General features: G+C 35.7%; 1 protein-coding gene across 18 annotated transcripts in view; it reads right to left on the reverse strand.

Annotated features, from left to right (window-relative positions):
- Positions 1-15,155, reverse strand: part of BAZ2B (bromodomain adjacent to zinc finger domain 2B) — a 290,562-nt gene that overhangs the window by 119,191 nt on the left and 156,216 nt on the right. For all 18 annotated transcript variants that reach the window (XM_045781084.2, XM_087861283.1, XM_087861240.1 and 15 more), the window contains one exon: positions 11,338-11,481. In XM_045781084.2, coding sequence (XP_045637040.2) covers positions 11,338-11,479 — 142 coding nt within the window. In that variant the 5' untranslated portion in view covers positions 11,480-11,481. The remainder of the gene's footprint in view (positions 1-11,337; positions 11,482-15,155) is intronic.

Below are 15,155 nucleotides of genomic sequence, written 5' to 3' on the forward strand. Positions count from 1 at the left end.
AGAACGCCGGGATCACGCCCTGAGCCGAAGGCAGACGCTTAACCGCTGTGCCACCCAGGCACCCCCAAACTTTTTTTTTTTTTTTTAAATTAGAAAACAAGTCATTAAAACCCTGGGTAAACTTGGGAACAAAAGCTGCCACTCTCTAAAGCCAAAATGGTAAACAGCTTTTGATTCAGTTCAGCAAATGACTGTTGCTAAAGAGAAGAGCAGTTCCTCTTTTGTAAAAAGCGTTTTTATTAGACCAATGAAAGGATTTAGAGTTCATGATTAAATGCTAAAAATATACAATATTTTATATTTACTTTTATCTTCAAATCCAGCTGTACTTTAATAATGAAATAGAAAAAAGATAACTAAAATTCAACTCTAAAATCTTATTTTACCTATGTTTCACTAAATAAAAAATTCTTGGGGCGCCTGGGTGGCTCAGTCGGTTAAGTATCTGCCTTCGGCTCAGGTCATGATCCCAGCAACCTGGGATCGAGTCCCACATCGCTCCTTGCTCAGCGGGGAGTCTTCTTCTCCCTCTGCCTACTGCTCCCCCTGCTTGTGCTCTCTCTCTTTTTCACTCTATTTCAAACAAATAAATAAAATCTTTAAATCAATCAAGCAAGCAAGCAAGCAATCTTATAATGACCAAAAATTATTAAAATCAGCTTTGAAAAACGTACTGGGTATGTTAATTTGCTAGCGATGCCATAATGAAGTACCACAAACTGAGTGGCTTAGAACACAATTCATCATCTCACAGTTCAGAGGTCAGAAGTCTGAAATCAGGGGCGCCTGGGTGGCACAGCGGTTAAGCATCTGCCTTCGGCTCAGGGCGTGATCCCGGTGTTATGGGATCGAGCCCCACATCAGGCTCCTCTGCTAGGAGCCTGCTTCTTCCTCTCCTACTCCCCCTGCTTGTGTTCCCTCTCTCACTGGCTGTCTCTATCTCTGTCAAATACATAAATAAAATCTTTTAAAAAAAAAAAAAAAGAAGTCTGAAATCAATGAGTTGACAGGACCATGCTCTCTCTGAAGGCACTAAGGAAGGATCTTTTCCATGCTTCTTTCTTAGCTTTTGGGAACCTCAGGTGTTCTTCATATGTCCTCACATGGGCTTCTCTGTGCATGTCTCTGTCCAAATTTCCCCCTTTTATAAGGAAACTGGTCATATTGGTTCAAAACTCACCCTAATAACTTCATTTTAACTTGTTCCTCTGTAAGGAACCTATTTCCAAATAGGTCACATTCTGAGATACTGGGGGTTAGGATTCCAATATACCTTTTCTGGGGAGGAGATAAAATTTAATCTATAACACTGGGTTTACTTTTATGAGTACTTAACCGATTTGAAGGCATTACCTTTCCATAGTAATTTACTGTTAAAATTCTAAATTAAAACTACAAATGAAAGTTAAAGTAAAATAATATTTCGAAAATAAACCCACCGAGGAAGGCTATACACCTGAACATTTGAGAGCCTTTATTTATGAAATTTACAGATATCTACACTATAGACAAATCAACTAAAAATGTTATAATAGTTATTCACACCATAACATAAACACTAAAAGAAACTGGAATGAAACCTTGGCTTTATTCTTAAACCCACAAGAACAGGCCTATCTCATTTTTTTTCTATCATTCTCTAGTGACTGTAAACTTAAGCCCTGGTTTTCTTTTAAATGAGAAGTTCTAATAAAACAATAACTTTGGACTTGCAGGGTTTTATTTATTCATTCCCTTTTCAGTAAGGTCAACTGATCCTTTAAGATTCCTCACCATGTGGCTTACAATGCCCATCCCCAACTAAAATCTGCACAGCCATTTGGTACCACCAGAACAAAACACAGCATGGCCTAGGAAACTTATTAATTAAAGTTAATTTATCATCTGATTTTCAGGTCCAAGTCCTGCAAGTTCATCTCCTTTCTTTCTTCAAAAATTGCTTCTTGAGCATGTATTTTGTGCGAGGCACTGACTAGATACATGCTGACAAAAGAAAGCAGATACAGTTCCTGTCCTTTAAATGTAGAAAAAGGGACAAATTAGTAAAATAACACCAAATGTATAATTATGTATTGTGAAGAGGATGATGGAAGAAATTATTAGGAATAAAAATACATAATAGTGGAACAATTACCTAGACACTATGAAAAGAGGAAAATTCTCCAACTAATGTCTCAGGACATTTAACCTGAGAAAAAGCATAAGAAAGAATCAGCCACATGAAGTTTTCCAGACAGAGGGACAGCATGTTTGACATCCTGGTTTGGGAAAGAATGCTTTGTATCTGAAGAAGTAAAAGGCTAGGGACTCTGAAAGATAATGGAAACAAGAGTGAGAACACTACCAGATAAGTTTTAAGTAGGCAGAGATTAGATCATGAAGGGTGTATCGGTTAGGTCAAAAAGTACCAAACACCCAATTCAAAATGACTAAATGAAAAGGTGAATGTATTAATTCATATAACGTAAAAACTTTTGGAAATAGCTCCCTTTAGATAAGGAAGATTGGGGGCACCTGGGTGGCTCAGTCGTTAAGCGTTTGCCTTCGGCTCAGGGTGTGATCCCGGCGTTATGGGATCGAGCCCCGCATCAGGCTCCTCCGCTATGAGCCTGCTTCCTCCTCTCCCACTCCCCCTGCCTGTGTTCCCAATCTCGCTGGCTGTCTCTACCTCTGTGAAATAAATAAATAAATAAATCTTTAAAAAAAAAAAAAAGATAAGGAAGATTGATTGAAAGTTTACCAGCACCTAATTTCTCTCTCTTCTCTTCACTCTATGTCCTCAACTGGGCCCTTTCTCCTAGGTTTGTGGGACAAAAGGGTATCCTTTCTCACTAAGAAAAAGCCAGAATGCAGTCTCTTTGTCTTTGATTAGTCTGACTTACATATGTGCCCATTATTCCTTAACCAATCACTACTGCCAGGGAAATAAGATGTTTGGATTGACCAGACAGGGTCACATACCACCCCTGGGCTCTTAAGTGAAATCTGTTTTTAAAGTGATTTGTTTCGTGGCGGACAACTTCAGGTAATATTATAGTAGTAGTGTAGAGGTCACATGATTCATCCACAGAAAATAATAATAAAAACTGGATTTAAAAACAACATCAGGAAATTTAAAGGGGAAATTCTGGCAGTGAGCAAACCACAGAAAGAATGAGGCTCAAATTCAGAGCTTAAACTATCCAAATGCCTAGCTACAAGTACACTGTGCATGAATGGGGAAGGACCCCAGGAGCCCCGCAAAATAGCTAGCAGAGAACACAGAGAAATCTACTCTTTTTTTTTTTTTTTAAGATTTTATTTATTTAACACAGACAGCCAGCGAGAGAGGGAACACAAGCAGGGGGAGTGGGAGAGGAAGAAGCAGGCTCCCAGCAGAGGAGCCCGATGTGGGGCTCGATCCCAGTACTCCAGGATCACGCCCTGAGCCCAAGGCAGCCATTTAACGACTGCGCCACACAGGCGCCCCGAGAAATCTACTCTTGAAAGAGCTACTATGCACGGCAGATCAGTTGAGTTTGATGTATTTCTTAATTGAGTACATTCCTTCCCCATGATTAGATTAGACAGCAGAAAGCCTGAAGTGTCAGAGTACAGAGTCCAAAGATGGCAGAGCAGCTGGAAAGTAGAGGGTAATCTTAGACGTAAGGAAACCAGAGAGAAAGAGACTCATCTCAAACCTGACAATTTTCACAGACACAGAGGAGACTCACAGTGTGCCAGTGTAAAAAAGCAACAGTGGACAGCCAAAAAACAGGGCATAGATCATCATCAGTATGTTTTTGACCACAATGACATTAAAATGGACATCAATTAAAAAAATCGAATGTCAAATTATTGACTTTTAAATAACCCATCAGTCAAAGAAGAACTCACAAAGGAAAAGAGAAAATATTTTCACTAGAACGATACTGAAAATAAATCAAAGTTTGTGGGATACAGCTATTGCAGTACTTAACAGGGAAATTTATACCATTGAATGCATATATAAGAAAAAGAAAGGTCTTAAATAAATGATCTAAGCTTTCTCTTTGTTACAAAAAAGAAAGAAAAAGAGGAAATCACACTCACAGAAAAACAGGAGATAATAAAGGACAGAAATCAATAAAACAGAAAACAGAAAAATCAATGAAACCAAAAGCTAGTTTGTCAAAAGATTAATAATATTGACAAACTTCAAAAAATATTGATAAACCTCTAATCACAAGAAAAAAGGGCACAAATTATTAATATCAATAATGAAAGAGAAGACATTCAAAGGATAAGGTACTATTTGGACCAACAATGTGCCCATAAATTAAATGACTTAGATGAAATGGACAAACTCCTTGAAAGACATTAACAACCAAGGCTCACTAAAGAAAAGATAACCTGAATAGTTCTATATTGATATTTAAAAAGTTGAACTCATGTTTTAATACCTTCCAACAACAAATAAAACAACGACGACGACAAGAAAACCTTGAACCCGGATGACTTCATTGGTGGATTCTACCAAAAATTTAAGGAAGAAATAATACCAATTTGATACCTTTCCCCAAAGCAGGTTTTCAAGAAGGAGGGAGAGGTGAACTATGTCATTTCTGACAAATCTCAAAAGAGATTCCTTTTTGCTTTTTTAAAGATTTTATTTATTTATGTGAGAGAGAGAGAGAGAGAGAGACTGCGTGTGCACAAGTAGGGAGAGGGGCTAAGGGAGAGGGAGAAGCAAACTCCCCACTGAGCACGGAGCCTGATGTGGGGCTTGATCTTAGGACCCTGAGATCATGACCTGAGTGGAAGTCTGATGCTTAAGCAACTGAGCCACCAAGGCACCCCCCCCAAAAGATTCGAACTAAGTGTACAATGAGCTATTAAATGTTCTGAAGAAAAAAACTGCTGAAACTGGAATAGAGCTCATCTGTACGTATCAGGAGTTTATTACACTTCACGGGTTGGGAGATATGGCAGGGGGCCTATCGCTGGATGAGCTCAAGTGGATAGGTAATTGGCTCATTTAACATTTGTTCTAAACTCCTTTCAGTGTGTCTTCCTGCGATGTAGAAGCTGGGCAGCTAAAAAACTACATTTACCAGTCTCTCTTGCAGCCAGGATTCTGGATGTTGTTTAGATTCTGCCAATCAGATGTGTTTGGAAAGAATTAAAAACTGAGTTAAGCTGGCAGATTAGCAGCACAGGAGGTTATCCTTTTTGCCGGTGTAGGTCTAGCAGGCACCACAGATCCACCTTGGAGGCAGTGATGTCAGTGGTTCCTGATTACTGGATTGCAGCTAAGGTGGTATGATCCACGGAGTCTTCTGCTGGAACAGTGGTGTCCTGATTGAACCAAAGGTAGTTTCCTTAAGCAGGCCAACTCAACAGTAATGCCCTGAAATCATCTGTGGGGCTGGGGGAACCGGCTCCTCGATAATTGCATAAGTACCCTACTCCCTGTATTAAATCTCCTTCTGCTTAAACAGCCTTAGCGGTTTGTGTTTTCATGGGCTGAACTGACTGATATATCAACCAACAGCCCCAAATGGTCACAGCTGCAAAACCAAAAAGCCGATTCAGTCTATCACAACTGGCCTGATACCTGATAACCATAGATTTTTCAAAGTAATACTAAAGGGGAAGTGAAATCTTTAAAAATATATATCTATGACCTTGAAGGTAAAAGAGGAGTCCTTAAACAAGACAAAAAGGATAAGCATAAATAAAAATACTGATAAATCTGACTACATTAAAATTGGAAGTTCTATTAATCAAAAGACAATTTAGAATTAAAAAAGACACACCACAGACTGGGGAAAGATATCTCCCACAAATATAACTCACAAAAGGACTAGCATCCAAAATATAAAACACTTATAAATCTGTAAGAAAAAGATACATAATCCAATACAAACATGTATAAAGCCCTATATAATCACTTCAAAAAAGAAGAAATCCAAAAGCTAAAAACATAAAAAGGTACCTTAATGAGACACTATTTTGTATTCAGCATTGACAACAATCAAAAAGGCTGTCAATGAGAAGTATTAGCATGGATGACAAGCATCAGGAATTCTAATATACAGCTGGTGGGAAAATAAATTAGTAGTACTGGTAAAGTTGAAGACATTTTCAGAAATATAAGCTTATTTGCACTGGAGTCCATGTGTAATGGTCATAAAACATTATAATTGGCAAAAACAACTCCAATATTCACCAACAGTTGTGGGGATATATAAATGGATGTGTATTCCATTAAATGCAACATGCAAAAAGATACCTAAGCCTTTTATCCTTTAAAACTTATTCCTCCTCCACATTTCTCATTACATCACTCCTGACCCAGTTATTCAAGTCATGTTAGGGCTTCTCTCTCCCTCTCAACATTGCCTTGCCAAATTTGAATAGTCATTACATCCCATAAGTATCTACTCCTTAAATATCTCTGCAACCCTCTTTCTCCATCTCCAATAACTCCTTAATTTGGGCCCATATCATTTCTTACCCAGATAAATATAAGTAACTCCTAAAAGTCTTCTTTGCCTCTGATCTCATTCCCATTGCAAACTGATGTTTGACATGATGCTAAAGCTTTCTTTTTCAAAGCCATGTGATCATATAAAACCCTTCCACTTGAAGCATGAATAAAAATAATGATTATAATTTACTAAGCCCCTGATGTATGGCAGGCATTATCTCATTTATCCTTATAATGCTACAAAATGGGTGGTGTTATATCTATTTCATAGATGATGCAACCAAAGCTCAGAGAGGAATAAGTAATTTACCTAAATTCACTGAGCTAATATGTGGATAAGCCAAGATTCAATTTCAAGATATTTTGATTGCAAAATCTTTGCTTTTAATCAATACAATATTCTGCCTAAATTCCTAAGCATCACACGTGAAGTTCTAAATGGTCTGACATGACCCTATTCCCCAGCTTGACCTCCTGTCCCTCTGGTTCCACTTAGCCATAGTAGATATTGCCTATCCATTCTCTCCTTCCTTACTAATAACCTCTATTTTCTTCAGGACGGCAGTATGCTCAGCTAAAAACTAGTTTTCCTGACCTTCCTTGAAGCTGAGATTACCATTCTGATGAAAGAGATCTAAGTGGAAATCTCTAGATGGGGTTTCTGGGACAGCTCTTTAATAAGGGTCAAAGTAAGCTGGTATGCAACTTTTGCTCCACTCTCACCCCACCTTCTTCTTTCTAGGAAAATTGTGCTGTATGTGGCTGTAGCCATGGGATACGTATGTGAGCATGAAAGTCCCATACTCCAGAAGACAGAATATAAAATTAGGAGCCCAGGTCTGGGCTGCCTGGGTGGCTCAGTCGGTTAAGTATCTGTCTTCGGCTCAGGTCATGATCTCAGGGTCCTGGATTCAGTTCCGCGTCTGGCTCCCAGCTCAGTGGGGAGCCTGCTTGTCCCTCTGCCCTCTGCCCCCTCCCTACTGCTTATGCTCTGTCTCTCCCTTTCTCTCAAATAAATAAATAAAATCTTAAAAAAAAAAAAAAAAAGAGCCCAGGTGTGTGATGGCATTATCCACTCCAGGACTGTCTTTCTATGTGTTTGTGTGTTTAACTGCCATGTTTTCCTATTTATAATTAAGCGTTGTCAGAATGACACACCCTAAGTTAAGGCCTTTGCTGGTCAACTTGCAATTTCCTCAATATACCATGACTGGGCACACTTCTGTAGAGGGAGGTGGCCTGTAGTTAGGATACACATATAAAACAGTCTCTTTAATTTTTCAGAGAAAAGTAGGCATATGTAGGCTTTAGCCAGAGAAGCTTTAAATGGCTTATTTGTTTTATATATTCAGCATTTTTATAATAAGCTTTTGTTTGAAGGTTCTACCTTAAAAATGGGTTGAAAGCCACTGGTCTATGACACAATTTAAACTGTCACTGAAATTTATCAAAGTTCTATCTTTTTATTAGGTCAATGACCACAAATCTCAAACAAATTTCATAAAGTTTCCTTGGGGAACTATTATTCTCTTAGCTTTCTCTCAGAGCCAATAATGTGGAAGAATCTGAATATCAGTGAGACTGACACATGGGATACTGTGCATCATTTGGCCTTTTTTACAAAGGTTCTGGTGATGTATTTCCTATACCATTCAGGGCCTTCTGAGGAACTGATAAGCTTACTAGCAATGGTGTGTGAGTCATGTAAGCCATTACATTTTCCTTTTATTCTTAGCAGCTCATTCAGTAAGTTTTTTGTTCCGTAAGAGTGGCTTTCTTCAGCTAACACCTTTTCAGTTTTTAGAGCCTATGGTTTGATATTTTAGTTACTTTCTGTTTGTTTATTGTGCCAATACATTCACTGAAAGCTGTCCCAAATTATTTTTTAGAAATAGGCAAGTTATCTTTTAAAATTCGTACCTTAAAGGGAAAAGAAATATTACTCTTCTGATAAGACCAACAAACTAGTTACTATAATAAAATTAAAGGTGTGCTGTGCTGTGAGATGCAGTCCTCCCATGTCCCTTCATGTTATTGCTGCATATGCGAAGAATGCAAAGCCTAGACCATTCTTTAAGCAGGCCATTTCTCAGGATTGCATTTGCAAGGAGCAACCCTGAAGGATGAAGCAACATCTTCTTCAAGACAAAGAGTGGGTTTGCTTTCATTTGTATGAAATCAATGGATTCCCCAAGTTCAGTATTCTTCAGCTGCGACACAAACCCACTGCATTTATAAGATTCAATTGGGCCATCATGTAGCCTCTGTGGGACTTGGGAGGCATGGGGAACCAATGCCAACATGATATACATGTTAATTGCTGTGAAAATAAATAATAAAATTGCCGACCTAGGAATTTCATGTCCTTTGCCAGCATCCATAATAGTGACAGATTAACTTGTAGGTAGGTTTAATCCCAAATCCAGACAAGGTATTCACTCAGAAAAATTAGTTGATCATTCAAAGTTTGAAAGCAGGTTTGAATTACATCCTTTGTAACTCAGAAGAATTCCTATAGACATGCCATTAATGAAGATGACAGAGAAAGGCCAATTAAAGTAACTGTTTAAAACAAAAGAATGTCCTCAAAGGAGCCATTAAAGAACTGTTGAGGTTTCAACATTTTAAAGATGAAAATTGTTTTGTCCTCTCTATACATCAAACAAATTGAGGAGATTTAAGTTGTTTATTAAGACAAAGAGTCTGGGCACATTAACACTCTATGATCTTGTTTTGAAATGAAGAGAATTATCAGAATGAATGGGCCAAAAAGAATGAATCAAATAAGAGAAGACAGGAAAATATGATAAATAGAGCTATGTAGGGCAATTGAGCATTCTCTTAACCAACCAATGGGTTGGAAGTTAATATAAGGCTTTACTTTAAACATAAACCAAAACACTGTGAAAGTTAAAAACAACAACAAAAAAGCATTTTCTTAGAAAGTTAAAAAACTTATGCTGGGGCGCCTGGGTAGCGCAGTCGTTAGGCGTCTGCCTTCGGCTCAGGGCGTGATCCTGGCATTATGGGATCGAGCCCCACATCAGGCTCCTCCGCTAGGAGCCTGCTTCTTCCTCTCCCACTCCCCCTGCTTGTGTTCCCTCTCTCGCTGGCTGTCTCTCTGTCAAATAAATAAATAAATCTTAAAAAAAAAAAAAAAAAAAAACTTATGCTGTACATACTGAAAGTATAGTGTGTTAATAACTGATCTATTTCTGAATAAACATAGAAATAAAATATGCTTCCGTTCAAAATAAGCAACTCAACATAAAAAGTCTACAACTTTTTAAGTTGGTAAATAAATGACAAAGATATATTCCTTTCTAGACAAGGAAATTTCTGATGCTACTCAACAACTCAGCATACCCCTCCCCTTTTGCAACTCCCAACTACTGCTAACAAAAAATAGTGCCTAACATCTGACTAATTCAGAAAACAGAGAAATTGGTAACAGCCAAGTGTCCAGAACACTCATGGCTCTGTACTCAAGAATGCTATTAAAACTTACTTCAATATTAAAAAAAAAAATTCTCTAGAAACATTATATAAAGACTAATTCAGAAGTGAATACAAAGTTAGACAGCAGATTGGAAGATAGACTGAAGTGAGTTGACAACAAAGGAAAGAAGAAGAATTATAAAAAGCAGGGAAGAATAATTACAAAGGTACAATTGTGTGCAATCATTTAGACTAACGATAAACCTGCATCACTATTTTTGAACACAGCATATCATCAAAGGCATTCATCATTTCATATATAAGGGACATGTGCATGAAGTTGTGAAAGGACTTAACCAAGACTGCACAGGATGCAGGAGAACAGGGATTTTATTTTATTTTATTTTATTTTATTTTATTTTATTTTATTTTATTTTATTTTATTTTATATAAAAGACTATTTTATCTTAGTTATTTTATAATCACTAAGAAAATTCTATAGAAAATTGTTCTGATAAATCAATGACAAAATGACATCCTTCTTGTCATGCCATTGATTAAAAAAATAATAGAACAAATATATATTTGGCAATTTACTAAGGTATTTTGTTAGCAAACATTCCATATTTATGCATTTCATTTATCCAAAATTATAAATCTAACTTTAAAAAAGTGAGATATCATTTAGTTCTACTGCTTATGAACATATGAAATAATCTTTAAGATAAAAAATATTTAAGGTTAAAAATCTTCCTAGTGATAAAGGAAAGAGTTAATCACACTTAACACATTTTCTCTTTTTTTAAAAAAAGGATGTATTCTACCAAACCTGTGTTTGGGCAAAGAGTGATTTTGGGCAGTAATTAAAAATACCTTCTATATAATTAATAGAAATTTATGGTACTTTCATTTCTGAAATAAAGCTCTTATCATTGTGTTTTTAGCAATCTAAACTTTGTTCATGTTTAAGAGAAACTTGTCATGCTGTTCATTTTTAAAATATTTTCCATCGAGTAAATCATCTCCCTTAGGACACATCTGTGAACTGGAGTAGTTGGAGTTTGGTGAAGGATATTTCAAATACCAGAAGCAAATTTAGAATAAAAGGTCCATAGCACTGGTACCTAATCTTACCACCAAGGACTCCTTTGTATTTCTTCACTCCCTCATGGGCCTATTGTTTCAAAACATTTCACGTGTACTCATTGAAATGGTCAAATTAAGACATTATGATGAAACTCTCCAACAGAGCCTCTAATAAGCATGAAAAGTGCAATCTCAGCATGCTGGTAAAATACAGAAAAAGCACAGACTAGGTGTTTAACTTAGTTATTGTTCAACAGGTCAACAGAGGTAATGAAATCATGTTATCCAGTTCAATAAAACACTATGAATGCAAATCAGTAAATGGATGGCATTCTAAAACTGAGTTAATAAAGGGTATTCACCACATGGGCTGATTGTAGAGCTAAGTGAAGCAGCTCCTGTGGAAAGGCCGCCTTTTGAAACTGATGAAGCCACAGAAGGTAGAGAAGATGAAGGTGTACTAGTGGAGGCTGTTGACGATGGTAACCGTTCTCCAGACTCCATATCTATGAGAGGGAGAAAAATGTTAATTCTCAGTATTAGATAGTGGAATTATTCAAAGAATTAAACATACCTTATTATCAAAATAAGTCAAACATTTAGGGATACTTTTATAAAATATGACATAATTTCAAAATACACGCTCTTTGGAAAGATAAAATATGGAATAAAAACATAAGAATAATTTAAAATACCAATTTATGAAATAAGTTTAATGTTAAGTATATCAAAACTTCTTTTAATAGACTTGCATATAACATATTAATTTCTTAGTCTTCCTAAATTACCTCATCATCTATTCATTTACAACTTATTACCCATATTATCTTAACAAATCAAGAAAGAACACTACATTTCAATGGACTGTCTTCGAAATCCAACTCTTGTTAAGTCTTAAGCATCCAAGAATCTGACCTGGTAACCTCTATCAGAGCAAGCACTCCTCCCCTATCAAAAAGACAAATACATTTTAGAGTTGTTACTAATGCCAGGTTTGAACTATAGTTAAAATGGTCTTAGTATGAGCCCTTTATAATGACCGGGCCACTTACATGTGTCTTTAATTTACTTGCTTAGCTATTTCAGGTGCAATCTTACATTGGTCTTATTTTAAGTTTATGTTGATATTAAAAATCTAGAGTAGAAATGGGTGAAGGAGAATCAAAAGGTATAACTTCCAGTTTTAAAATAAGTCAGTCATGGGATATAACGTACAGCATGGTGACTATTGTTAGTAATACTATAGAGTACATTTGAAAGTTGCTAAGAAAGTAGATCTTAAAAGTTCCCATCACAAGAAAAAAAATGTGTAACTGTGTGGTGATGAATGTTAAGTAGGCTTATTGTGATGATCATTTTGCGATATATACAAATATCCATCATTAAGTTGTACACGTGAAACTAATTTCAAATGTTATATATCAATTATATCCCAGTAAAATTTTTTAATCTAGAATAGGTTATGGTTATTTTAGTAATCTCTGCAAACACTGATTCTATAAATAAGCAAGAAAGTCATGAAGTTCACAATTGCTTTAATAAGTACACAACTTATGGGAAGAAACAAAAAAATATACTGCTCACTTATAACTGAACTTATGATCAACCACAAGTAAACTTTTGCCATTGAAATCTCACCATAAAAAAAGATTTCTGTATGGAATTCTATAAGCAATTCACATAATTACTATATATTTTCTAAAAAAATTTTTTTGATTTAAAAATACTGACCAATTAAAATAATGCAGGGTTAATGTATAAATGTTGATTTAATACATATAGTATCTAGACGATTTTTCTCATATAGTAAAGGTTATCACAGGTTGACACATAGTATCATTAGGAACCACTTCAGTAAGTTTTACAATCATATACAATTCAAAAACTTCTCTTCATATTCTGGCACTGCTGTCAATCACCTCTACAGATGATGATACTGCTATAATGAATATGTCCATATTCTTAAAGAACTTTTCTTTATCAGGATTCATCATGGAAAAGAGTAGTTGGTACTGACGGTTACGTGAAACTAATGCTTGAAAGGCAGGTTTTGGTCATCAAACAGTCACCAATGAGCTTGGAGACATGTAGCCGGTCTGATGGCAAGGCCCATACTAACATTTTCTCCACAAATTATTTTCACCAACAAGACTCATTTCACTACGTACAAAAATTATGCGTCCCTCACCTAGTTTACAGAAAAAGGCTATTTTTTAAAATGTACAGCCGGCAACCTCACTGTCTTAAAAAATTCTAAAATGTACTATTTAAACGTGTTATTTTTTTAAAATAATGTAAAGTTGTTGTTGTTGTTGTTTTTTAAATTTGCCTTTGTACTCCAGAGCAAAAATAATTTGGTGATATAACATAGATAAGTACTTGTAGCTGGGTACCTGGCATAAAAGTATTCAATAAATAATAGTCATTACTTTTTTTAGGATAATAAACTATGAACCCTAGGTATGTTTCTTTCTGTTGCTATAACCTGATTCAGCAGGTAAAACCCAGAAAGCAAAATGAGCAGTCTCTACATATTGCTTTTTGGAGATCTTTTCCTGGAAATGGTGATTAAAATTAAAAATATACATATTTTGGATCTTATAATCTACTTTTGAGAACCTATTCTGTAGAAATAAAATCCTAGTAGCTTCTTTAACATTGTTTAAAAATAAAATTTAAACCTGGCAATAAGAAAGAGTAGAACTACAGCTAGTAGTATGATGTTAAGGGCTTTTTTTAGTTTCAGTAAGGGTGGAATTTTCTCTTTCATTCTTGGTTCCCTTTTGTTCATTTAAGTGGAAAAGGGCTTTACTTTTTTAAAAAAAAATATGCTTATGCAGCCATTTTTCTTAGAAGTTCGAGTATCTACATTATTCATGTATTATTTGATCTTAGTACTGCAGAGACAGAGTCAGGGATGCTGCTGAACTCCTACAACGCACCGGACATTCCCCACACAGAAAATTACCCAGCCCCAAATGTTAGTAGTGCTAAGGTTGAGAAATCCTGGTCTAAAGTATCAAAAATTACATTACGTAGAATTCAATTAACTAAAACTTTCTATTAAGTAGTAATTCTATATAATTGTTATAATAGGATGGTTCAAGCTGATTTATTGACATTGCAATAAATGATAACATTATCGTTTTATTCAAGCTATCATTTGTGTCAGTCTAACTCGTCTATTATTTTACATTTTGTCCTAATTGTTTAAAACTGATAATGTACGATATGTCATTAACACATATCAGAATATTTGCTCATACTGAATAACATGAATTTACTATATTTTACTAGGATGATATTGACCAATAACAATTCTGAGAATAGACAAAAATCAGAATTACCACAAACAACTTTCCTGCATGATTTTTTATACTGCATCCAAAAAGCTTCAACGATCAGTTGTTAATGATAACACTGTTCAAATTCAGGCATTTCAAACTTCCCTTTTGTGTAATCACAGAGTTTATGAACGCTGACAGCTGCTGGGCGTAAAAGTGAACAGGTGCTACTGGGGCGGGCAAGACACGTTGGCTAGGAAAAGCAAACGTGGTCAGCTGCCCTTTGTGTTAGTTGCACGAAACCTAAAAACGGACTTAGATATTTCCCCTAAAAGGTGTTCTGTCTTTATCTCTGCCAACAATACCGAAAGTTCTCTGTGGGAATTCAAGGCACAAAAGTCGATTTGGTGAAACCTGACTTTTCCTTGCAATGTAAACTCAAGTGAAAAACAATAACCAAGAACAAGAAAGATCATGAGGTAATCACTATGCTGCTGCTTTTGGTTTAGTAGTACGACTAACAGTAGATTTACAAGTCCATGAATTTCTGAAAGTTCTGACAAAGGCTCTTATAAAACTATTTCTTTAGATAACTTCCAGGCAACTGAACACTAGGACAAATAATATTTCAAGATTTTAAGTAGCAAAACAAAATTAAAAGCCAGGAAGACACAAACACTTTTCTGGTAAGGGATTTTGTGAAATAGGAGATAAGGCAGAAACACCTTATTAGACAACAAACAAAATTATATAATATGTTTGAAGGAAAAATCATTCTATTTACAAAACTTTTATTTACCTACATTTTCAAAAATAGTTATTTTGAGTAATTAAGTACAGTATATTGTGGCTTAAAATATGAATATATAAAATGAATCAATTTCCTTTGAAGCCTC

The sequence above is a fragment of the Ursus americanus genome, chromosome 1 (genome assembly GCF_024610735.1).
Source record: "Ursus americanus isolate L20-20 chromosome 1, mUrsAme1.1.p, whole genome shotgun sequence".
In the NCBI taxonomy this organism is placed as follows: Eukaryota; Metazoa; Chordata; class Mammalia; order Carnivora; family Ursidae; genus Ursus; species Ursus americanus.